The sequence below is a fragment of the Maniola hyperantus genome, chromosome 2, assembly GCF_902806685.2.
Source record: "Maniola hyperantus chromosome 2, iAphHyp1.2, whole genome shotgun sequence".
Lineage (NCBI taxonomy): Eukaryota > Metazoa > Arthropoda > Insecta > Lepidoptera > Nymphalidae > Maniola > Maniola hyperantus.
Window position 1 is genome coordinate 17,859,453 of NC_048537.1, and position 26,572 is coordinate 17,886,024.

General features: G+C 38.7%; 1 protein-coding gene across 8 annotated transcripts in view; it reads left to right on the plus strand.

The window, feature by feature from the left end:
- The window catches only part of LOC138404195 (zwei Ig domain protein zig-8-like), a 452,145-nt gene that overhangs the window by 126,381 nt on the left and 299,192 nt on the right, over nt 1-26,572 (plus strand). For all 8 annotated transcript variants that reach the window (XM_069507627.1, XM_069507610.1, XM_069507615.1 and 5 more), the window contains exon 3: nt 5,205-5,371. In XM_069507627.1, coding sequence (XP_069363728.1) covers nt 5,205-5,371 — 167 coding nt within the window. The remainder of the gene's footprint in view (nt 1-5,204; nt 5,372-26,572) is intronic.

The following is a 26,572-nucleotide window of genomic DNA, read 5'->3' on the forward strand; positions in this document are numbered from 1 at the left end:
CCGCGGGAAGAAAACCACTAAAATTTCACCTTGTATAGTTCCTGATACTTCGGACGCGAAAATGCGATTGTCAAAGTCAAATACAAAGCAATTTGTCGGCCTGTTTTCCAATCGTCCCGTTCACATTAGCAACAGTAGTTGGCTTTAGTATCTGGATGGCTCTGTAACGTCCAATCCGTCTTAGTTGTCGGCCCAATCAAATTACGACGCAATCTCTGCGCAGATTTATTGTGACCGTCCACCGTCCAACGCTGGGTTAATCGTTTTTTCGATGACCAACCTTGAGCATGTCACTACCCCAGGCCGCTTTATCATTCTTATTCCCTCGTTCTACTATACCGAGAGCCGGTGGGAAGTTTTGGAGGCGAGCTTGAGAAAGGTTTTTTAATTTATTGATCACAGAAATTTTAATTTAGTACATTTAAAATACACTGATCGCCAACCTCTAGACACTGTAGAAGTTTATGGGAGGGTGGTTGTAATATTATTGTCACTTAAGTTCTAACACCTGAATAAAAACATTCATTCGTTCATTCATTCATTCAACACCACGTAAGTCATTTTAAAGCGGTTTTAACATTTCAAAGCTGGAAAATCGAGAAACGCGTCGTTTTGGTCAGTCAATAACATGAAAGCATACACCAGAAACTTAAGGAAATGAAAAAAACTGCGCGGTACCCATAACAACTCAAACCTCGCTTTCACTCGCTCTCAAGTGACTAATTTTAACTTACGTGGTTTTAAAACTTAGGCAACGATAAGTAGAATTAAATTTGTCTTAGATTTTAGTAATAACTAATTAATTTTTAATGAATTTGTAATAATAATTATTAGAATTTTATTTATTGAAGTGATAATGAGAACAATTCTGCATGCCAGAAATGGCCGATTACATTGATACTTACTTATCTTAAAAAATTTACTACCATTGTTTCATGTATTCTAGGATATAGAATTTATGATTTATGATTATGGTATTTGTAAAGGTACAACTTTAATTGAGCACCTTTTTAAGTAGATATGTTCTGCAAAACAACGTTATATACGACGGCCACCTAAAATAAGAGCTCAGCAAATTCACTTGTCAAGTTTTTAATATTCTATTGCTATCACGCGGCTAATATTATATAATTGCGTAATTTTAATCATACTCATTTAGAAACTCAGGTGAGTATAAGTAGATACTCATCATCATCATCATCATGATCAACCCATCGCCGGCTCACTACAGAGCATGGGTCTCCTCTCAGAGTGAGAAGGGTTGTGGCCATAGTCTACCACGCTGGCCAAGTGCGGATTGGCAGACTTCACACACCTTTGAGAACATTATGGAGAACTCTCAGGCATGCAGGTTTCCTCACGATGTTTTCCTTCACCGTTAAAGCAAGTGATATTTTAATTTTAATTATTAAAATAAAATAAAAAATAAAAATAAAAAAAATTACTTAAAAACGCACATAACTCCGAAAAGTTAGAGGTGCGTGCCCGGGATCGAACCCCCGACCTCCGATTGGAAGACGAACGTCCTAACCACTAGGCTACCACAGCTTCTTACTCACAGAGTAGATACTCAGGTAACGCAAAAAAAAACTATTGTAATTTTAAGCTTTGATCAAGCTCTTACTCAAAATTTTCCACCAGCTCTCGGCACATATCGTCAATCTGTCCTCACTATTCGGATCATGCTTATCTCTATTTAAGTCCTTATTTGTATCGGAAATAGGTTTCATTATCCCTTGCGTTTCCATCATGTATGTTGTCGTCATCTACAAGCATATAATCTGCAGCTTCCTTAGCTGTTATTCCTTTGTGCTAAGGTTTATATTGTTGTACTTCAACGCCTGAGTTGAGGTGGTAGCCAATTAAGGCTATATCCATCAAGTGTCGGCCGCTGATGGGCGATTGATTAAGTTGGCGGGGTGTCATTTTTTAGGATGTCCGAGATTAATGGAGAAAATACTAGCTCGATAATTATCGTGCTGATCTATTTGGACATTTTATAGCGTCAAAAAGTGAGCCGTAATCGAATTTTTAAATAATGAGGAAGTTTCCAGACAACATTAAAGCATAGATCATATACATATAGGTATTATTTTTCATCTTTAGTGGTGGAAGTATTCAGCGCCATCTATGAAAATTTATTGAATGTTGCCTGGAAACTTCCTCATTAATGCCGATTCTTCTCATATTAAATTCTGATTTTTGAACCGGTGATTAATTATCAGTTTTACTACTCTTGAATAAATTGTCATTTAGCTTACATAATCATTATCATTGAGCTTGGACCTCCTCTTACAATGAATAGGGTTTAAAGGTCATAGTCTGCAACGCCGGCCCAATGAGGATTGACAGGTTTCACACACGTCTTTGAGAATTCTCAGGCATGCAGGTTTCTTAACGATGTTTTTCTTCACCGTTAAAGCAAGTGATGTTTAATTGCTTAAAACGCACATAACTCCGAATAGCTAGAAGTGCGATCCCGGGATCGAACCCCCGATTTCTCGAATAATAAGTGCGACGTCTTAACCACTAGGCCATAATCACTTTCGCATCCATTTTCTATTAAGTATTTTGATTAAAATCTAAATTCTTGATGGAAAAATCATAGAGGTAGGTACTTATATAATACTAGAGGGAATAATTAATTTAGGTCGTTAGTTGTTACCACTTCCGGCGTAATGAAAACATACTTAGTTAATGAAAACAAAACGAAGGTAACAAAGTGAACGTGGGGTGAAAGGGGAGTGAAAGGGGAGTGAAACTGAGTGTACCGCTCCCCGGGGAGACACGTGTAAAATAACTATTAGTTTTGTGCGGCTCATGGAATATTATGCTAATTTTATAACGAGAATATCAAATCGCGTAAGTTCTTAATGTTTGGGGACATTGATTTTTAACCGACTTCAAAAAAAGGAGGAGGTACTCAATTCGTCGGAATCTTTTTATATTATAAACTAGCGACCCGCCCCGGCTTTGCACGGGGTGCAATGTAGCAACTAACGTGGTGTCACTGTGGTTATTTTGTTATATTTCAAAGCAATAGGACAGCATTTCCGATGAAAGTTCGCAGTCAGCATGATTTCTTCCGAAATCTTGAACAATTATCCTCATATTTTAAAAAATTAGCACAAAACAATATAAATTTACACCTATAAACCTTCCTGTTGAATCACTCTATCTATTGGTGAAAACTCAAAAGGTAAAATATCTACGCGTTCATACATACATATACACAGACAGCGGGAAGCGACTTTATTTTTTACTATGTAGAGATTTATTTTATACTATGTAGAGAAGCACACATTACCTATGTTTACTTGCTAAGCAAGACAATTAACACTGCCTTTAATTACGAAGCAAGTGTTGCAGTTACCTTTGCATGGCCGTACCCGCCATCAAGGATTAGTATCTTAATAGAATTAGCTAGCGAACGGCGCACAGTCGCTAGTACGTACTTGCGGCCTTTCAGCTTGCTTAATTGTTGAGTGCCACGGTAATGTGGTGCTGGAGGCACGCCCGCTTATTTGTCTCATCGAGGTAATGCGTATACGAGTATGAGATGAATAGAATAGAATAGTTGTTTATTCAAGTAAAATTTTACAAGTGCTTTTGTATCGTCAACTAGTTAAATTTACCACTGGTTCGGAATGCCGTTCCTACCGAGAAGAACTAGCAAGATGAAGACTCGGTGGTTGCTCTTTTCAAGAGATCAATCTATATATATAAAATTCAAAGTCCTGACTGACTGACTGACATATATATCAACGCACAGCCTAAACTACTGGTCCTAGAGATATGAAATTTTGAGGGTGTGTTCTTTGTAAAGAGTAGGTATCCACTAAGAAAGAATTTTTCGAAATTCTATCCCTAAGTGGGTTAAATAGGGGATGTAAGTTTCTATAAAGGTCCGTCATTTTTCAAGTTATTTGCATGAAAATTGGTATTTGGGTTTTCGGTCACAAATGAAGAAATACGTGTTTCAGGATTTTTGGAAATTCATCCCCCTCCTCGATTTTCTAAATTCCACCCGAGCGAAGCCGGGGCGGGTCAGCTAGTTTACAATATTATTATACCATACTGTATTTTGCAAGCAATTGCAGCCCCGCGCATTGCTGGAGCGAGTCAAATCCAAGCTTTCTTATCATTTACATAGTCTTCCACTGTATAATATGCCTTTTTAAGAGCACACTAACTTTTAATAGATTATTTTAACTTGTGTAAAGGCAAGTCTAAAATTGGTCGAGGAATGTTGTTATAAAATATTACACTCATTCCCACAAATGACTTTCCCAAGGCGGAGCGTAGGAGTTGCAAGCTTATTATACGGTTCCTAGTTTGTCTGTCGTGGAAATCACCGATTTTTTGTAGCTGAGAATGTTATGTCGAACAAAAATTATATTATTGTAAATATATTGAGAAGCTTACTGTAAGAATACCTATTTCCTTAAATTTCTCACGTAGGGAATCGCGCGGTTTTAAATTATAAATTGCACGTATTGCCCTTTTTTGTAATACGATTTTTTTTCCAATATCTGCCGCTTTACCCCACAGCAAGATCCCGCAAGACATAATACTGTGGAAACAGGCAAAATATACAATTCTTGCAGTTTCCACGTCAGTTACGTGTCGAATCTTTCAAACAGCGTAAGCAGCAGAGCTGAGTTTACCAGCAAGTACTACATAGATACAGGTCGTAATCTAAACTTGGTTTGTCATAACTCTTATGAGAACTTACTAAAGCACCTCCATAAAATTGTCTTAAAGTTTAGTATTCATAAGCAATATCAGAACTAGGTTAGCTGCTAGATGAGTGTGTTGATGTCATATAACGTGTTTACGAACGCTGCCTCGCGAGATCGATGCTGCACTGATTGGCAACTTTGTGCCAGATTACGCCAGAGAGCCAGCTATTGCCAGAACTTTCCGTATAAGCATTTTGCGAGAACAAATTTAATAAAAAATTGCTTGTTGAAACTAATAATATTACACGCTAAGAGGAAGTTCTAAGTTTCAATAGCTAAATGTTAGGACTTAGTAGGAGGCGGACTTAAGACTATCGTCTAGTGACAAAATGAGAAGTGAGTAGGTATTTTCAAAAATGCTATCTGTTTTATGTCGGGGTCGTTAAGGACGTGCTTAGGGCGTCTATTATTGGGGGGGGACGAGAGTCAAAGTCAAGTTTAATATGGTAATGTTTTCCCCAGGTGCGTGTGACGTGGCGGGGGGCGCGGGGTCAGTGAACTCTCTGCCAGTGGGGAGTGGGTCGCGCCTGGCGCCCAGCTTCGACGCCGCCACGCCGAGGAACGTGACGGCGCTGGTCGGCAAGAGTGCCTACCTCAGCTGCAGGGTGCGCAACCTGGGCAACAGAACGGTGAGTACCTAGCGAAGAGTGACAACGAAGTAATCTACCTATGTAGACTATGGAGGACACAGGTGTGCTCACTGCATGCTTTATACAGGGTTACAGGAAAAGAGGACACGATCCCGTTAAGGGGTTATAGTGCAGGACATTAGCTATCAAACGACCCCTAAAGTGCTTTTGCGAAAGTGTATCGTTTTCGAGTTATTCATTTTTTTATTTTTTTCTTGGTAATAAAATCTACTAATAATTTAGTAATATTATCAGTGCTTACATTAAGCATATTATATTCCGGGAAATGGTCATATCAGGAAGTGGCCATACCTATGGGAAATAGACATACTGGAAAGTTGTCCTCACAAACCAGAAGGAATTTAAATATTATGTCTTCGTTTCAATACAATATGCTGTAGGGCTATTAGAAGTTTGTAAACTTTTTTTTTCTTTTTTAAATTTATAGACTAGTGCTTGGCTGCAATCAGACCTGGCGCAAGTGATGATGCAGCCTAAGATGGAGCGCGCTTGCCTAGAAGATGCCTATTCACTATTAACTTGAAGGTACCCATACCATTATAATTGGAGGGGAAAACTAATGCTGGAAGGGTGTTCCAAATCTTAGCGGTTCGAATTAGAAATGAGGAGGCAAATCGCTTGGTACGTATCCGTGAAATTTCGACTACGTAGGTACGGGTGCAGACCTTGGCGATGCCTTGCGGTACGATATTAGAAAGGTGACGGAGAAACCAGGTCGAAAAGTTCTTCGACACACTCTCCGGAATATATCCTGTAAAATAAGCAAATTAACATTCGCAAACTACCTACTAGGCCATAAGTCCCTCAAAAAACAAAGTACACTACTAACATGTACTACAGATTATCTCTTTTTAGAAATTTTTGAAACCTAAAGCTGAAAACGGATCTGGAATATACATTTTTTTCATCTTTCATCAGAAGTTTCAAAACCAAAAGCTGAAAAGGAATAAATCCGCTCAAACATACAAAACATTTGATACAAGTTGCGGATTCAGAATGTGTGAATCGAAGTTTGCGTACACACAGTCCGCTACATAAATGCATTGAAAATGTGGCCATAAAGCGTGGCCAGACTATACGAGCATTCACAAATGGGTGACCTACTTTACTAGAAAAATTGGCAACGCCCCCATTAGAATTGGACGAAATTTGGCAAGTGTGTCACCACATGGAGGGACGGTATTGGCCACTCTGATATTAAACAGACCATTATTTCAGTTTCGTATTTTCAGTTATTATATTTTCTACTAGCTTATGCTCGCGACTTCGTGCAGCATTGTATGGGAACACTTAATTGGTTTGGTGGGACTTTGCCGGTAGAATAGTAACTAGCCACGACTGACGCCTCCCACCAGATCAAACCAGATCAAAGACAATACGGAAGTTACAAACTCCCAAATTGGGTATTTGACTACTTCAAAAATAAATTATTTCTCAGTGATTATTAAATAGAGGATCTTTTAAAATACGTAAAATCCACGTCCTTTGTTGGTTTTAAGTGTAATAACCATTTTAAATTATCGATTAAACTAAAAAAAGCACGTCAAATGATTGTAACGTCACACACCGGTATTTCATAGAATCTCGCATACTAAGCGCGGGTTTTGACGTTTGATAAAAAGTTACTGATTTGACTAGTTGTCAAATACCGTATTGCCCATGCTGGAAATCGAACCCAGGACCTTTTAGGATCACAGTGTCACACTCACCACCGGGACAGGGAGGGCATCTATACCATCAATCATCAATAGGTATATTGAAAGGAGTTCAAATGGAATAAAGAAATTTGAATTGAATTGAATTGGGGTTCGAATTATTGCCAACTAATGGAATTATTTTGGTCCTAAATACCACTGAAAAAACCTTTTTCTTTTAATTCACAAAAATAAATTAAAAGTTCTTTCAAAGTGTTCATATTTCAAAACATTTTCTTTTCCGTCCCCTCTGTATGAACGCATTCCATCTTCAAAGCTCATCCATCAAGTAACATACTAGTTGACGCTCTAAACACACTAAACTGTGCCTTAGTCACTTGACATAGAGTTTCTTTTGGTCCGTTTTAAGTTTCGAAGTTTATGATGCTTTGTTAGTCGCTTTGTAGGGCTGCCACTTTTTTTATTAAGTAAATAAAGTATTTTAGAATTAAAAAAAAATATGTATCGCTACGAACAAAATTAAAACATTTTTTTAATGTTTTTATTATTTGTTTGTCTGAAATAACAGGCAATTCTTACCTTAGGTATATTATTATAGATTGATACTTTTGTCTATCGGTTATTTGATATTACGCTCTACCCATTGTCACTTTAGCTTCGCGGCCCGCTGGGCTATAATGTCAGTACCCCCCCCCCCCCTCTCAAATCAATTTTTTAAAATAATATTAGCCATGTTAATTATGACCACTATTCCCCTTTCCCCTCCAACTAAGTATAAGACATGATTTTCGTCTTACTCATGTTCATTTTAATCCACCTAGTGAGAAACTCTGCTAAAAGTCATAAAAAACTACTGTTATCGAAAAAAAAACTAACAGCCGCACTCACAGCCGTACAGAGCTATATCTCTCACACAAATCTGTCTTATTTTAACTCAATCTTAAGTAACGATTAGCGACTCTGAGTACGGCTGTAAGAAAGGTATAAAGAGCGGATAGCAACCCTATGTATAGTGCGCCCATGCATGACACGACGCGGTGGTTTTGTGGGATGCGTTTAAAAGCGTGCTTTATGCGTGTTCTAATGAATGTGTCGGCAAGTGCGGGAGATTTTGACACTCGCGATTATGACGGCTCCGCACTTTGCCGCACCCTTTGATTGCGACCACAATTACTATCTCACTTTGTCTGGCATCTACAGATGAAAAAGCTGTCTATGATAGTTTTCTATTACGCACGGTTTCACGTAGACACTACTTATTCTTAGGGTTCCTCAAAAATGACAATTCGTAATTAAGAAAATTAAAAATCCACTGCCCTGTCAAAAAACGAAGTAAGAAGTAAAAATTTTCACATTAGAAAATGGCTACATTTGAGTACAGCCAACATATTGTTTTTTTTTTTTTCCAAAAAATTTATAGCCAGTGTCACTCGGGATAGAACGCGGATCTGTTCAGGCATTTAGAAGCTATGGTGGAATAAAGAAACTGAAATAATCCTAAAAATTTTACACGCCTTTAATGGGCTTTCGTGAAAAAACCCCTTACCTACAGGATCACTCAGTTGTCCGTCCGTCTGTCCGTCTGTCTGTCTGTCTGTCTAGACCCTTTTTCTCAGGAATGCGTGGAGAAAATAAGTACTTCTATTCTATAATCGCAAATAAATCAAAACCCATATTTTCCGTTGCCGTAGATTTTAAAATTTGGCAAGAGGCAAAGTCTCACAGCACAAGCGAATGAAGAAATCCGGAAATCGTTGATTTGTAGTTATAACAGGAAAAATATTTTTTTGTGGTAAGAAACATACATTTGAAGTTAATTTAAGCAAAAGAATTATCTACAGGTATGTTTGCTAAGTAATGTGCCATGGGTCTGCGAGAGCGACTCGCACTTGGCCGGTTTTTTATTAGCAGACGATTCCCCTAGTAGGTAGGTAGGTTTTTATAACCAACACGTACTAAGCTTAGGGGCCATCTCTTGATTGCGAGCGAACACTTATTATTATTCGTTTTTTTTTGCAGTGTTTTGATAACCTATCTAGAATCTAGATATGCATAAATTATAGGCTAGAGCTTTTTAAAACGACTTTTAAAAATTAAACTTTTAATTCGGCACGTATTTTTTTTTAATTTGAGAGATAATTGCATTGCATCAAATTTTTTTCGGTAATTCTAGTGAAAATAGTATAGTTAAGCATTAGTCCACTACGGTGGGCAAGTAAGGGCAAGTCAGACTTCATACTTCTTGGAGAAGTCGCAGGCAAGTTTCTTTAGATGTTACTGTATTTTTGATTTATTTTTTAAATGTAAATGAAATATTTTGGGAATGTTAATGGTTTTTAGGGTTCCGTAACCCAAAAGGAAAAACGGGACCCTTATAGGATCACTTCGTTGTCTGTCTGTCTGTTTGTCTGTCTGCCTGTCTGTCTGTCAAGAAATCTAGAAGGTACGTGACTGGTCGAGATGGTAATCGGGGTATTAGGCGAGGGAACGCCCCGCACTAGCGCAGGGGTTGTGCGGGTGTGCGGGGCGTCCCCACCCCGATTGCCACCTCGAACTGTCGCGTGCTATAAGTACTTATATAATAAAACTAACTAAAGTAATCACGGAAAATTTTCGAATATGTAATACAGTAAGAGAGAAAGTTTCTTCGATGTAGGTATCCCACGGCCCACCCCACTATTATCTATTCGTGGATTTCAGTCACGATACAAAGTGATGAGCCTTAAACGATAGCTTCCAGCTGATTGAGCCGAACATAAAGTATCTTATCAGTTTCCGATAACGTATTGTAGCGGACTTTACTGTTATCGGAACTTGTTTTATGTGGAAACCTTTTTATTTGCATTTAAAACTAAAAGTATAAAAATACTTTTTTTAAACCGACTTTCAAAACCGCTACAAAGTAAAAAATAACTTTTGTTTCTACACGTGTTTGTATGTTGAAGTCGGGCGAGCTTCAGGCTTTGATTTCTAGTTCTCGCCCGACTTCAAAAATCGATGTACATACACAAAAAAAACGGGCCGAGTTGAGAACTACCTCCTTTTTGGAAGTCGGTTAAAAATTACAAATAGCAACTGCTCATCGCCGGTCCACTACTGAGCCGTGTCTCCACTTAAAATGAAAAGTGTTTAGGCAAAGTCCACCACGCTGGGAGTCAGGGAGAAGTCTCAGGCATGCAATTTTTATTATTTATTTATTTATTTTTATTTTTCATGTACCAAAATTGTAGTTACAAAGTAATAATAAATTAAGTTACATTGGTTATGCTTATCTCTAAACAGAGATTTCTTCCAGCTTCCCATTCAAGGTTCATGATTTACATGATATCATGATACATTTTATCATGATATTACAGAATTTGTGTTTTTTTAAAAATTCAAATGAAATATTTTGAAAATTTTAAAGGACTTTCACGTTACTAAACGTTACGTAGCTACGTTAGTCTTATGTTTTCTTAACATTAAACAGTTGGAAATTCATTAATAATAAAAAATACTTTTATAAATTCAAAAAAGAGTTCAGACCTCATTTGACCTACACTTACATTTTAGAAGTTAATTCACAAACGCGAGCGTTTCAAAGAAGAAAATATAAGCAAGGGAACAAAGCTTTGAATTTCAAATAACGCCATGAAGTTGGCTCGGATCGTGTAACTTAACGGTTATTGCAAACAATTTGCAGCGAAAACACCAAGTTCACGTTGCTGTTAGATGTGGGCAGTTAATTTGATTGCGTGTGTGTCTAAATTAAGTTGATTATCACAGTTTAATTTTCTTTGCTAGTTGACAAAATGGATAATTTTAAATTAAGTAATATGAAGCAGCGTCATCATTAAAACAGCTGCTCGATTGCGTTAGAACGACAGCTACAATGTCACGATCGCAATCACCTCTGATTGGTCGACGCTCGCTCATTATTGGCTACAATGCATTGTTGCAACAAGAATCGCACAAATTCAGCCAATCACAATAATTGAGATTGCAATAATGATTGATGCAGGTTTTACGAAATCGACCTACCTGTCTCTGTAGGGTTCCGTGCTCGAAGCGCGAGCCAATGGCCCTAATTTTAAGTATCCGCTGTCCTTCCGTCTATCTGGGTCAATTTCGGATCTCCAAAGTCGAGTAACGGATTTGTATCAACGTTGCTTACGCGATTTTCACCTGTGCTACTACTTTATGCTACTACTTTATGCTACTACTTTATGCTACTACTTTATGCTACTACTTTATGCTACTACTTTATGCTACTACTTTATGCTACTACTTTATGCTACTACTTTATGCTACTACTTTATGCTACTACTTTATGCTACTACTTTTAGGGCAGTAGTTGTTATCTAGTATCTAGTCGGACTGCGGCGAAGCCCAAAAGGAGGGATATATGTGTTTGATCTGTGGATGTGTATGTATGTATGTCCGTTTCTTTCGCTTGTAACAACTCAGCGGCTCAGCCGATTTTGATAAATTATACTAACCTACGTCATTAGTTAGATTCTTCTTGGTGGCGCGAGTGTCACTGTCCACTGTGTATACCTACCTATAAAAATGTGCGGACTGAAAAATGTGCAGCGCAAACCGCATTCGGAGACTTTTTAAAACTTTTTCAATTAGGCAAGTACTTGTTCGTCTCGTCTACCATACCCGTATAAAAGACCCTCGTGTATGCTACAACCAATATGTCATTTAAAATCAGGCTACATAATATCAAAGGGCAGTGTTCCCGATCGCTCCGACATCATTTAATTATCCGACCGATCATAAAGCGGTCCTCGGGGGTTAACGAGCCTCAACATTGCCCGTAAATAAGTCTCTATCACCAATAAAATAAGGTCGAAATTCGAACAGGTTTGTGGACAAAGTGCGCGATGGCGCAACCCGAGTCTTCGATAAAGGCGTAATTAAAAGTAATACGTTTTATTGTTGCTTTTATCTCTGTACAATCTTGGCTCCTTACCATTGTAGGTAAGGTGCTTAAATTTTAGTTGTTCTACAAATTCTAGTCTTTGAAAATTTTATGATTTTGATGTGAGTACCTCTATTTCGCTCAAATAATATAAGAACTTAGACGTTATGCTACTAACATACCAGATAATAATAGGAGTTATTTTATAATAATCGAAGATGAAATAAATAAGGTTATTTGCTCAGTTTTGCAAAGGGCAGGAGGACACATAGTTTGAAAAACCAATAGACGTTGGGGTCCCAAGGAATGGCAAGCTCGGACTGGAAAATTCAGCGTTGGAAGACCACCTTCTAGATGCACAGTGCACAGACGATGTTGAAAAAGTCACATGGGTCCACCGAAGGCCGTGGGTATTGTGTAGTGTATACTGTCCCTACAAGAAAGTCAAGAAACCTGTGTCCAACAGTGGAGGTCTATCAGTTGATTTGATAATGAAGATAAGGGGTACAGTTTCATTGCTAGATTTAGTACACTGTTCTGTTAAAAAAGTATGTGGAAAAAAAAAACTAATATCACGATGTAATACACTCCTAGCGCCATCTATCTGGATTACTGTTAACTAACGCAATATTCAATTTTAACAAGCCGGAACCAACAAGCGATGTTTTGCTTGTTCCCGCACAATATACTGTAGTATCCCATTATGAGCTATCATCCGTGCTGCATATTATAATAATATACTCCCAACAGACCTCGAGTAACACGGTAAAGATAAGATATGGGCGTCGATTCTGATGTCTTTCTCTAAACTTAATAGTATATGCATCTTTTTCTCTTTAAAACATATTCTAAAATTGATTTAAAAACAACAATTTAAAAGTTTAATGCATAACACTATGCTCAAGTCTAGCACCTAAAGTCACAAGGTTTGACAGGTTTAAATTAAAATTTGTTTGTATTTTGTTATTTTTGTCTGTATTTTTCTTATTACATCAACAAGGCGCGACCCTTGCATCAAGATAGTACTAATCTAAATATATAAAAGGAAAAGGTGACTGACTGACTGACTGATCTATCAACGCACAGCTCAAACTACTTGACGGATCGGGCTGAAATTTGGCATGCAGATAGCTATTATGACGTAGGCATCCGCTAAGAAAGGATTTTTGAAAATTCAACGCTTGAGGGGGTTCGAAATTTTGTGTAGTCCACGCGGACGAAGTCGCGAGCATAAGCTAGTTACTTATATATTAAACTTAAAGGGCCACTACTTATTATTATTGTTATAATTCTTATAGGGTTTTTATGTGGTGAGATATTTAAAAATATAATTTGAAATGAAATTAAATGAATTTGAAATTAATTAATTAATTTCATGTATTATAGGGACTGCTTGTGTCACTTACGATAAAATGTTACGAATCATCGGTTCGTAAATACTGAGCCGACAGTAATTTTTTGACCTAATGGTCCGATACTTAAGTGGAACGGATGGGTGTAGACAACTCCCCTTCAAGAGGGTTGCGTTGCTTTTTGACGGGCGGGAGTTGAATATTCATGGCGGTTTAGCATAAACAAATACCGCGTAAGAAGAGGGATCATTATGCGACAGATGACAGAGGCGTCTCCCCGCGGTGCGGGGGTGCGCATCTCTTCATCACGTGTGAAGGATGTACGTGTTACGGCAAAACAAGGGTGTGTCATCAACACTTAATTGCCATGGGGTGCGTTTCCGGTGACTCCTTCGGGAGATCGGTGGTTCGATCTTGGGCACGCACTCCTAATTTTTCAGAGCTATATTATGTCAGTTGGGGTCCCAAGGTGCTGGAATGGCGACCTCGCACCAGAAGACGCAGTGTTGGAAAACCCCCCACTAGGTGGACGGCCGACATCAGACGAGTCGCAGGGAGCCGCTGGATTCAGGCGGCGCAAGACCGTGGCATGTAGAAGTCCCTACTAGAGACCTATGTCCAGCAGTGGACGTCTATCGGTTGATGATGATGATGGTGTCAGTAATAGCGAAGCCTCAATAGCTCAACGGTTAAGGAGTGGACTGAAAACCGAAAGGTTGTACCTATAACTCCTAGCACAAGCGTGACGCTTAGTTGGAGGCGAAAGGGGAATATTTGTATAAACATACCAGAATATTAATCACGACGCGTAGAGGCTTATCGAGAGTTTTATAATAACCTAACTGCAATATTTACTTGATTAGGGCACAATAATTGCTATTGAAACCACTCAATCAAAATGGCGACCTAAACACAAACAGCATTTAATAGTCGATCGAGTCTCGAGTCGGAACGAGGCTAGCTTTAAAACCCATCAACCACCCGCATTTATACAATCGACTCAAGATGGCTTCCCTGCAACAGATCATTTAACATGGCTAATATGGAATGGAAATATCATTAGAAATCCTTCAAGCCTGTTCGAGCCAGTTACTTGTCCAACATAGTAGACTATGGCTAGACCCTTTTCATTCTGAGAGGAGACATGTCTCAGTAGTGAGTCGGCGATAGGTTGATCATGATGAAGAAAGCTCAGTCAATCGGCTTTACTCATTAAAGCAATCGTGCGTGATTACTCACAACAGTAGGTAGGTATACAAAGCCGATATCCGCTAATGTGTTTCCCGCACGTCCAACAACAATAACCACGCAATTTCCATGGACATCCCATATATGGCCATCCCAAATACAATACTGCGTTACATAAAATAAAATCACCGTTACATGTTAGGAAGGAATATCAGTGGTTAGTACGGTGCCCCCAACGAGAAAAATGCGACTTTTGATTCCGACAAAACAGACCTTTACAGCAATAATAATAAAGAAGTTAATCGCGTGGATGAATAAGTTCGAAAGGGAACCTTCCTCTTGGAAAGCGTCCAACCCTCCCAGTGGGAGCGAAATGCCGATCCTCTGATTAAGTTTCACAATTCCACTGAATAACCTTCGCTTTGGATTTTTGGATAAAATATTCCATCCACTTGGAAAATATGAATGGGATCGTCCAAATTTCGTTTCCAATGTTTGAAGTTTTTATGTATCTGATTCCGAAACGGGAGTTGTTTTTAGGGAAAACGCTTGAAATATTTCAGATTCAGTTATCGGAAAGTTGGTGAGAGATGTAGAGATGAAACATTGAGAAACTCTTATGAAATTAGTAAACAACAAATAAGCTTTGCGAGTTTAAATTACGGCAAATAACGGTTGAAGAGAAACACATAAAGCAAAGTAGGGATATGAGTAATTATTTGGTTCTATAACTGGTGATACCTTAGAGAATTTCATGTTCTGTTCTTATATCCAAAATTAGATAAAAACACAGTGAAAGACTTGAAGATATACTTAGTCCGCGACAGCTCGAGATGGCAATCGGGGTATGAGGCGGGAGACGCCCCGCGCCCCGCACTCTCGCACGTCACCCGCGTGATATGTCAATGGACCGATTCTTACGTATAAGTACTTTTATAAGTTTAGGCTAAGGTTTAGCTTAATATCATCATCATCAACCGATAGACGTCCACAGCTGGACATAGGTCTCTTGTAGCGACTTTCACACGCCACGGTCTTGCGCTGCCGGAATCCAGCGGCTCCCTGCGACTCGTCTGATGTTGTCCGTCCACTAGTGGAGGATCTTCCAACGCTGCGTCTTCCGGTGGGAGGTCGCCATTCCAGCACCTTGGGACCCCAACGTGTATTGGTTTTCTGAACTATAAGCCCTTCGCAACCCGTTGAGCTATGTCGGTTACTTAGTTCTCCTACGGATCTCCTCATTTCTGATATTTTGATCACGTAGGTTAATATAACACTAATTATTAGCTTCACTCATAAGCTAAATTGTAATCTTATAGTAGAATACTTATTTACTGCTGTTAGTATCTACTATACGCTTCAAAACAATAATTTTTCGCTTTAAAAAATTTAGACTCGAGCGAAGCTGAGACGGGCTAGTATAGTTCTAAACTGAAAGAGTAAAGGGGAGTAGGTAGGTAGGTATACGCGAACAGTCTCAGATTTGGCCCAATTCTACGGATGAGTTATGGCCGTTTCGTTTCCAGGTGAGCAGATAGCCACTCCGCCAACTTTAGCGACTCGGCGTCCTCGACTACATTTCATATACCGTTATTCCCACTTGCCACCAGTTTTATAGTTTCTCGAATGTTTGCTAGTTATATTCTATCTGTCATACGATATAACGTGCAGAAGATTTGGATATAAATTTATTGGAACAACATAAAAATTCTAACGGAGTTTGTTACGGGCTTTTCTCAGACCTGGGCGTATTTTGAATGAATCATCACCATTATAATATGTTACATCAGTAAAGTTCGAAAAATTTACATCGGCATCGGCGACCTCGCATCGGAAAGCGCAGCGTTGGAAGACCCCCTCAATGTAAATAGGCGACATCAATGAAAGACCCTACACAAGGTGGACAGACGACATCAAACAGGTTGCAAGGAGTCACTGGATTCAGGAGGCGCGAGACCGTGGCATGTGGAAGTCCGTACAAGAGACCTATGTCCAGCTGTGGACGTCTATCGGTTGATGATGATGACATTGATAATTTATTAGGTTTTTAAGCTTTCTAATATTGTATAGAAGCAGGCGTTACTTTGCGGAAGTCCATGATATACAATGAACCAAAAGCTTAATTTGGTATAATCCGCAGAAATAGGTAGAATCTGTATGGTGCAACATGCAGCATGCGAAATGCACCGCCCGGCCTCCCACTGCTAAACATGCAGGAAAAACAGCTACCAGGCAAGCAATACGCATCACCACATCTCTTGAGGATGCTCCGGTGTCGGGGCGAAACGTGCGTCAAGTGTGTTTTGGGATTTGTGTGGTGCTGCGTGGTGGTGGTGCGTATTGCATGCCTGGTGGCTGCTTTTTCCTGCATGTTTAGCAATGGGAGGGCGGGCGATGCATTTCGCATGCGTCATGTTGCACCATACAGATTCTTTCTACCTGTTTCAGCGGATTATAGCAAATTAAGCTTTTGATTCATTGTAGCTTTCTAATAGTTCCTTCATGAAACAGTAGTTGTGATCTTTACATTTTATTTTTTCACCAAGTTCCAAAGCTCCGATTAATTTCGTCCAATAGCAATTCAATCCGCGTGTGTGTAAGATTTCTTCGCGAGAGTTATCGCCAGCCGCCGCCCGCCGCCCGCTGCAGCGCGATGTATGGCCGAGCCCGAACCTCGCCAGCCCCAAGTGAATTTTATACTCGCTTATTTCCACTCGCCGTACTCTTATAGTTGCCCCTACCGTAACTAGGTCACTTTTTGAAACGTATTTTAGAAGTAGTCCAACTGAATATCTAAGATTTTTTAAAATTCAATCACAAGTTTGCTTTTGACTCCGATCTTACCTGCTGCGGGGTGATTTGTTAACTCAGTGTATCACTGAAAGATCGCCTCATTTGACATTGGTTGGTTCTACATTGCTGTTTCAATAAGTGATCATATCACTTCACACTATCCATCCATACTAATATTATAAATGCGAAGGTGTGTCTGTCTGCTAACTTTTCACGGTCCATCCGTTCAACAGATTTTGATGAAATTTGGTACAGAGATAGATTGCATCCCGGGGAAGGACATAGGCTACTTTTGTCCCGGAAAATCAAAGATTTCCCATGATTTTTAAAAATCTAAATCCACACGAACGAAGTCTAGCCTCTATCAGGTAATCTAATAATTGAATTCTTTAACTTCTATCTAGGTATTCTATGTAGGTATGCTCTGATATTTCAAATGCCTAAGTTTCATATTAATTTGGCCCCATCTTAACCAAAACTTTGCATACAAAATTATTACTTTCTACTTTTCTTCCTCTAAATCCACCGCTTGGATCGCACAGGCGTGCAGTCTAAGGCTAAGCGCGCACTGCGATGCGATTTTTTTCCGCATGTTCAATTCGAAATTTAATCGCAATGCGAATATTATTCATACGCGCACCACGAAAAACAGGGAGCCGAAATCAGTGAATACTGTACCACTATGAAAGCAAGACGTTAGACGATTTAATAAATTATATCAAATAGAATGAACATCTAAATATGGATTCAAAAAAGAAAAAAAAATCGACTGACCGTTGCGCTTGCGATTTTTTTCGCAGTGCGCGGGACTCAAGTATTTTTCCATATTACACAAAATATTCTTACGAATTCGAATCGCACCCCAATTGCAAATATTAATCGCATTCGATTTTTTTTCGCAGTGCGTGGATGCTAATGTATTTTGATGGTTCACAGATTTGCGATTTTTTTTCGCTACGATTTATTTTCTTTGTGCGCGCTTAGCCTAAGATTTCTTCCAATTCTACGTTAGAGTGTTCGCCGGTTGGTTTCCAGTACCCGTATTACAAGATTTTACGTCTCACCAAACGAAACCAAATTCGAGAGTCGAAATATTTCCGCGTTACAGTAAAATGGACCTAAAGTTGAGTTTGACTTATTTTACCTATCAAACAATAAATTTAAAAAGGAATTAAGAAACTATCATCGTAAAACAAAAAAAAAGTAGCTAACATCTAAATATGCATGCAATCATACACTCCCATTTACACACACACACACATGCACACACGCTCACACATACTCATAAGCACACACTCACACACGCATACACACTCACATACAATCATACACACACTGTTGTAATTTTATTTTATTATTGTATATACCTACATTTATTCTAACTCTATTCTGTTAAAATAGTTTAATTATAATTTTAAGTAATCTCTTTTGGCCTTCTGTTATACCTAGATTTAAATTTAAATAATAATTATGTATTTACGCTGTTGATTACTTTCAAATAAACAAAATAAAAAAAAATAAAAAAAAAAAAAAACAGCCTTGAATTGAAGTCAAATATTCAATGCCACTGATTTTAATTTCGCAATGTTTCCGCTTGGAGCGCGGGCTGTAGAAGTGTAGACAAACTTGAGCTTTAAAACAAGGCATTTAAGATCCAGTTCACTGTAACGCGGAAGTATTTCGACTGTCGAATTTGGTTTGGTTTGGTGAGACGTAAAATCTTGTACTACGGGTACAGGTGGTTGAAGCCACTGGAAACTTTTCCACACCCAGGAGCATTTTATACTTCGTTAATTCCAATCGCGCCGGGTTCATACTTCTATACCACATGTAAGTTAGCTTTGAACTAAGTATAAAGTACTAAATTCAAAATGTACTTAAAACTTTTTTATTCTATGAAAAGGATTTAAAAAAATCTTCACGGTGAGATCTTAGTGGTTAAATGGTCGGCCTTATATTCAGAAGGCCGGGTGGTGGTGGTGGTTCGATCCCGGAAGGTACTTCTAACTTTTCGGAATTGTGTGCGTTATAAACAATTAAGGAAAACTGGGGGAAACCTTTTTTTTAATGACAAGGATTTTAAAAACTTGATCCAAGTGGTCTAATGGCTTAGTGGCCAGTTGGCCTAGTGGCCAGTTGGCCTAGTGGTTATAACGTCAGCTTTCTATTCGGGAGGTGGGAGGTTCGATCCCGGGCATCTTTAACTTTTCTCAGTTATGTGCATTTTTATCCATACCGGTTTCCTCACGGTTCCTCGGTTTTTTTTTCACCGCAAGCAATTAAAATATCACCAAGTGATATTTACTTTACTTAAAACGCACATCATCATCATCATCATCATCATCCTACCGATAGACGTCCACTTCTGGACATAGGTCTCATGTAGAGACTTTTACACGCCACGGTCTTGCACCGCCTGAATCCAGCGGCTCCCTGCGACTCGTCCGTCCACCTAGTGGGGGGTCTTCCAACACTGCGTCTTCCGGTGCGAGGTCGCCATTCCAGCACCTTGGGACCTCAACGTCTATCGGTTGTACGAACTATGTGCCCTGTCCATTGCCACTTCAGCTTCGCAACCCGTTGAGCTATGTCGGTTACTCTAGTTCTCCTACGGATCTCCTCGCACATAACTCCGAAAAATTATAGGTGCGTACCTGGGATCGAACCCCTGACCTCTCAAGTAGGAGACCCACGTCTTAAACACTAGGCTATCACCGCTAATATCTAATATTATTTCAAAGTCAAATGATTTATTCAAAATAGGTAATAAATTACTCTTTTCGATTGTCAGTTGTTGGATTTGTAAGATATAGTGGTGATAATTTTTTCGCAAATTTAAAACAAAAGCTAAGAGGGTTCCAAACGCGTCCAAGTCTGAGAAGAGCCCACAACGAACTCAGCCGGGTATTCTTTTTATTATCACCACGTCTTTACAAAATCATAAATTAAACTTATTAGAACTATCACAAAGCCGTTAAGCAACTCATTCCCAAGCTTGCTTATCAATACTTATAATCTATATATATAAAAGGAAAAGGTGACTGACTGACTGACTGACTGACTGACTGACTGAATGACTGACTGACTGACTGATCTATCAATGCACAGCTCAAACTACTGGACGGATCGGGCTGAAATTTGGCATGCAGATAGCTATTATGACGTAGGCATCCGCTAAGATAGGATTTTTGAAAATTCAACTCCTAAGGGGGTGAAATAGGGTTTTGAAATTTTGTAGTCCACGCGGACGAAGTCGCGAGCATAAGCTAGTCATTTATATAATCCTTTACATTGTAATAGGATTTTTCAATTAGTTTACGTTTTATGAAAACTTTGAACTTGTTGAGAGACATGTCCAATATGATTGATAAAGTTATGGCTAAGTCACCAAACTATATCGACTCCCGAGTTGGAGAAGTTGCAATCGCTCAAATCGTGGAACATTAGCAATCGAAACTTACTCAATTTTGCCGTCTCCGCTGATATTAAAGTGATTTAGACCAACGAGAAATAGTTCTACTCGACTGTCTAGCTGATCGGTGCCCGTACTTTGGCTAACAAGTTATCTAGCAGCCACCAAACAAGACAAGAAGAAGTTATCTAGATGAATTGCTAGGCATTAAAAGAGTCGCTAATCGTTACTTAAGATTGAGTTAAAACGAGACAGATTTATGTGAGAGATATAGCTCTGAATCGTTTTAACTAAGCTTAAGTAATGATTAAACTACTCTGAGTACGGCTATATATATAGGTTTTCCTACGACCTCTATTATAGCACTACCACGGTACGAGTCATTATAAATGCGAAAGTGTGTTTGTTTGTTGATTTGTTGGTTTGTCCTTCAATCACGTTCCAACGGAGCAACGGATCGACGTGATTTTTGCATGGATATAATAAAGACCCTGGACAGTGACATAGACTACTTTTTATCCCGGAAAATCAAAGAGTTAGGATTTTTAGAAAACCTAATTCCACGCAGACGAAGTCGCGGGCATCACAGCTAGTAATTCTATGAATAGACTTTTGAGTTAGCTTCTAATACTTATTAACTTAGTTCAATTCAAAACTCTTTCTTTTGATGAAAGTTGTGTCAGCAAAAAAATGGTTTGAATTCGAGAATTAGGTAATTCCTTTCCAACCGGAAATCCGCAGTGGTGCCATATTGGAAGCCACTTTGTAATTTTTACTGTTACTTATTTAATTAACTTTTTTTAAGTTTTAGTTTCACTCAAATAATAATAAAATTAATTTCCTAAAAATAAAAAAAAATAAAAATCTATGAAAAGTTGTCAAGAAAAAAAAACGTTACTTTAAGATCGAATAGATAGGAGGATGTTCCTAATAAAATTTACAATACGTATAGTACGCGACAGGTCGAGATGGCAATCGGGGAGGGAACGCCCCGCACATCCGCATAGCCCCTGCGCTAACCCGGTGCGGGCGAGCGCGTGTGACGTGCGGGTGTGCGGGGCGTCCCCGCGCCTCATACCCCGATTGCCATCTCAACTTGTCGCGGACTATACATGTAATGGACAATTTGCTGCAAGTTTACAACAACAATAGGTTTTGTAAATAGAGTTGCAAACTAGCACAATTGGATGTTAATAAATTTTGGAAACAGCCCAGTTAACGTACTAGTTCAGTAATAGCCTTAGTTTGATTTAAGTCCCTCGGAGGACTGGGGAAAGGGGGGGGGGGGGAAACTAAACTTGTAATCGAATTATTATTGGCGATGTTCCTAGATAGATCCTGCAAATATGGATGAAAATTGACTTCCTTCACATACTTATCTACTATTTTCAGAAATAGAGTTTAGAGTAAATAAGTAGTGTCATAATTGGCACCGATTCCGTTGTCTTTCTCTACATTAAATTTAGAGTATCTGCATCCTTTTCTTTTCGCTAAAAAGGGACAGAACATGAACTACACCTTTATATTTTATAAAAAAAAAAAAAAAAAAATTGTAACATTATATTATACCTAGTAGTTAATTTAGTTTTTTTAACATATTTATTAATTTTACAGTAGAACGTTTACCTACTGTTTACTTTTTAACCATACCTACAGACATACTGAATGGAATCTTTACCTACTTAAATTTTTATCCCCTTTGTAACTCTGATATCTGTACGGAATTTGCATGCAGTGTTTACTTTTAAATGATTTAACATAGTTGTGCATGATAGAAAAACCTATGTATTTATTATAGTTAGTAAGTTTTATGTTAAAATCGCTAGTAAACCATTCAATAAAAATAAAAATAAAAATATTACATTAGTAAGAAGAGTATGCGAATACTCTAAAATTAGGTTGTGCTCAGAATCAGTACCATTGACAGCGTTTTAACTTGGCGTAAATAAATCATCATCATCATCATCATGATCAACCCATGACGCTAACTAATGAGCACGGCTCTCCTCTCCGTACCGTCGGCATCGCTCGTAGGTACAAGACATAACACAATGTACCTACTTTTTAACACAAGGTGTAACCAGAACCACAGAATATATAATAGTACTAACGTACCAGAACGCTATCGAAAACTTAGCGTTATTGTTATACTATCTACAATCACTCATTTTGTACTTTTAGTGATTTAGTATTTTTCAAACCTGCAATGTATAGCGTGCAAAACTCGGGTCAATGCCCCGCCAACGACGCGGCATTTACCCCGAGTGGCCTACTTACGCAACGTTCGTTGACCTCTAGCATCAGTCAGAGGTTTTTTTGCATTATATTGTAAACTTTTACAAAATTGAAGGATTTTTCTATATTTTTTCTCGTTTTTTTTTTGTGGTGTGATATTATATCAGTAATCATCAGTACTATCACTTGTCTTCGTTTTGGCTAGCCTTCTGGTTACAACCTGTATATTTTATTCATTTGCATGGTGACCATTTCGGCCATCGTAATTTTTTATATTTTTTTATTAAAGCGGCAATAGAAATGCACACTCGGTGAAAACTTTTATTCTCTACCTAAGTATTGCGGTTTATAAGATTCAGACCGCTGACGGACAGACGGACAGCGGAGGCTTTACTTAATAAGGTGTTGGCACCCTGGGTACGAAAACGTAATCACTAACTACTTTCCTTTATGTACAGGCTTAGTAATTGGGTCCCGTTGACAATATTTGGGTACGGAACCCTAAAAAAGAAAGTCCAGTCTAAATAAAGGCTATTTTTATTTTACTTAGGTTCTTGGTCGCAGCTTTTTTCCACTCCGCCGAGCTGATGGCGACTCGGTTTTTGTAATATCACTTTAATGCGATCTTTTTTCATCGGACAGCTTTCTTCGCAGCCATTTTACAACTTCAATATTTTTTGTTAACAAAAAAGTTTATTTTTATAACAGAAGGACTCCGTTTTTTTACATAAACAAGCTAATATTGTGCAGGAAATTATATTTTAGAAATGTTTTATAATTTTTTAAGACTGCCTTTTCAATACTTATTGAATAGTAGACTTATTTGAATTTAACTAACAACTTTTTTTTTTTTTATTCAGATACAAGTTAGCCCTTGACTGCAATCTCACCTGGTGGTAAGTGATGATGCAGTCTAAGATGATAGCGGGCTAACCTGGAAGGGGTACCTATGGCAGTTTTTATTAAACCCATACCCCTTTGGTTTCTACACGGCATCGTACCGGAACGCTAAATCGCTTGGCGGCACGGCTTTGCCGGTAGGGTGGTAACTAGCCACGGCCGAAGCCTCCCACCAGACAACTCAGTATTATTGTTAAGGTTTGTCGTTTCACTGAGACGGCTCGTGAGGTGGAGCTGGACGGCGATAAACAGAAAGACAGATAGACAGACATACAACAAAGTGATCCTATAAGGGCTCCTTTTTTCCTGTTGAGGTACGGAACCCAAAAAAACAGAAAAATGCGTGTTATTTTAATAAATCTAAAAGGATTCATAAACTATTCAATTACTTACACAAAACCTGTTTGCACAAGTAACAAAGCCTTCACGGGAACATTGTAGGATAAAAGTAATTTGTTGCAAAGTGCTCCATCGATTGAGATGTGGTTTCTCTCCGCTTTTTCCGCATTTTCCGCTATTATTTTTCCCAGCGTTATAATTCAATTTGGCGGGCGGACGCCCTGGCGCGGGCAGCCGGGGACCCCGCGTGTTTGCTGCGAGAGAAATGGTTGCTGTGAAGCGGGGTTCCTATTTTCACCAGTCATTAACCTTGTACTTTGAACTAGGTTTTTAGTCATTTTTTAGGGTTCCGTACCTCAAAAGGAAAAGGAACCCTTATAAGATCACTTCCGGACATCACAGACGGAAACGTTTAAGTGCGGAAACCAGCCCAGAATGAAGAAGAAGAAGATCACTTCGTTGTCTGTCTGTCGTGTCTGTCAAGAAAACTTATAGGGTACTTCCCGTTGACCAAAATTTCAGCTTTCTAAGTGCTAAGAGTCGGTCAGTGAGTCAGACTTTTCTTCAGAACCCTTATAGGATCACTTCGTTGTCTGTCTGTGGTGTCTGTCAAGAAAACTTATAGGGTACTAGGCCTATGTGGTTCAAAGCTATCTTTGTAGCAAATTTCGTCAAAATCGGTTAAACGGATGGGCCGGGAAAAGCTGGCAGACAGACAGACACACTTTCACGCTATAATATTAGTATGGAAATATGGATAGACTAGACTAGATTAGATGAATTTTACAAACAGATATGTGGCGGGATGTTTTTACTCCACACACATTTCGAAAAAAGTTTATTTTTTATAGGTAGGTATCTAAAAAGGATTTCGAAATTGAATAAAGGGAATGGTCGACGGGAAAATATATTTCTTATTTTTAGTAACAGCAGCAAACATTTTCACGTTAGGGTTTTCATCAACTGAGAGAAAATAGCAACATCTGTTTTTCAGTCTGTCTGGATATGATCTTATTTCTCTAGTCTGTGGTTATGACTGTACACCCTCTGTTTATATTATTAGTTTTAGAAGACTTTTTACTCGTCTTTAGTAGTTTCAAAATTGGAGAAGATTATCTGTTTTTACGCGACTGCTCAAAAAAAGGAGTGTTATGCTGTCAGAGTATGTATAACTAGCTTATGCTTCTTAACGGATGCCTACGTCATAACATCTATTTGCATGCCAAATTTCAGCCCAATCCGTCCAGTAGTTTGAGCTGTACGTTGATAGATCAGTCAGTCAGTCAGTCACCTTTTCCTTTTATATGTTTAGATATCATATTCTCACAGTGTATAATCCTCCGGGCGGTTGGAGCTCGCAGTAAATCAGTCAGTTTACCAGTCAGTGTGATGGCGCCTTCATCGCACGGCTACATGATGAATAGCTGCGGATATTATTTAAGTGCAACATGAAATATTCACAGCGGATGACTCTGTTTGGATTATACAACTGCCATAGTCGTGTGTTACGAATAATAGACTAACGCTAACCCCATATTATCTTAATACAGGATGGAACCAGAACGCTAGCAAAAACTTAGCGCTATTGAGTGATTTAATTTCAAACCCGCGATGTATATCGTGCAAAACTCCGGTCAATGCTCCGCCTACAACGCGGCATTGACTCCGAGTTGCCTACTCATGCAATGTTCGTTACACCACTGAGCATGGCTTTCCTCTCAGAGTGAGAAGGACAGCAACAACAAACAAGTTGAGTTGTCGTTTCTAATAGAGTTCACAAAAAAATCTACGTAAAATTTTACAAAAAAAATGCTGGAAAATGATTTTAAAACAAAAAGGGTCCGGATAAAGTTGAATTCTGGCAAAAATGAACGAACTCATAAAGTAAACGGTCGATATAAAGTGTGTCCAACGAACGATATTGTCGTAAATGGAAAGGATAAAGGGAACGGAATTAAGAGAAATTGATATCTTCGGACTCAGGGAAGCTGGGACCACAGTAAAAAAACCGGCCAAGTGCGAATGAGACTCTCGCGCTGAGGGTTCCTTACTACAAACGTATTTTATCGACATTGTGCACTATAAATCAAAAACTACTTACTAGATCTCGTTTAAAGCAATTTCCGGTGGAAGTTTGCATGGTAATGTACATCATATATATTTTTTAGTTTTATCATTCTCTTATTTTAGAAGTTACAAGGGGGGGGGGGGGGGGGGGACGACACAAATTTTAGCACTTTGGAAGTGACTCTCGCGCAAACTATTCAGCATGGAAAAAAATGATATTAAAAACCTCAATATCATTTTTGAAGACCTATCCATAGATACCCCATGGGTTTGATGAAAAAAAATATTTTGAGTTTCAGTTCTAAGTGTGGGGAGCCCCCAAAATTTATTGTT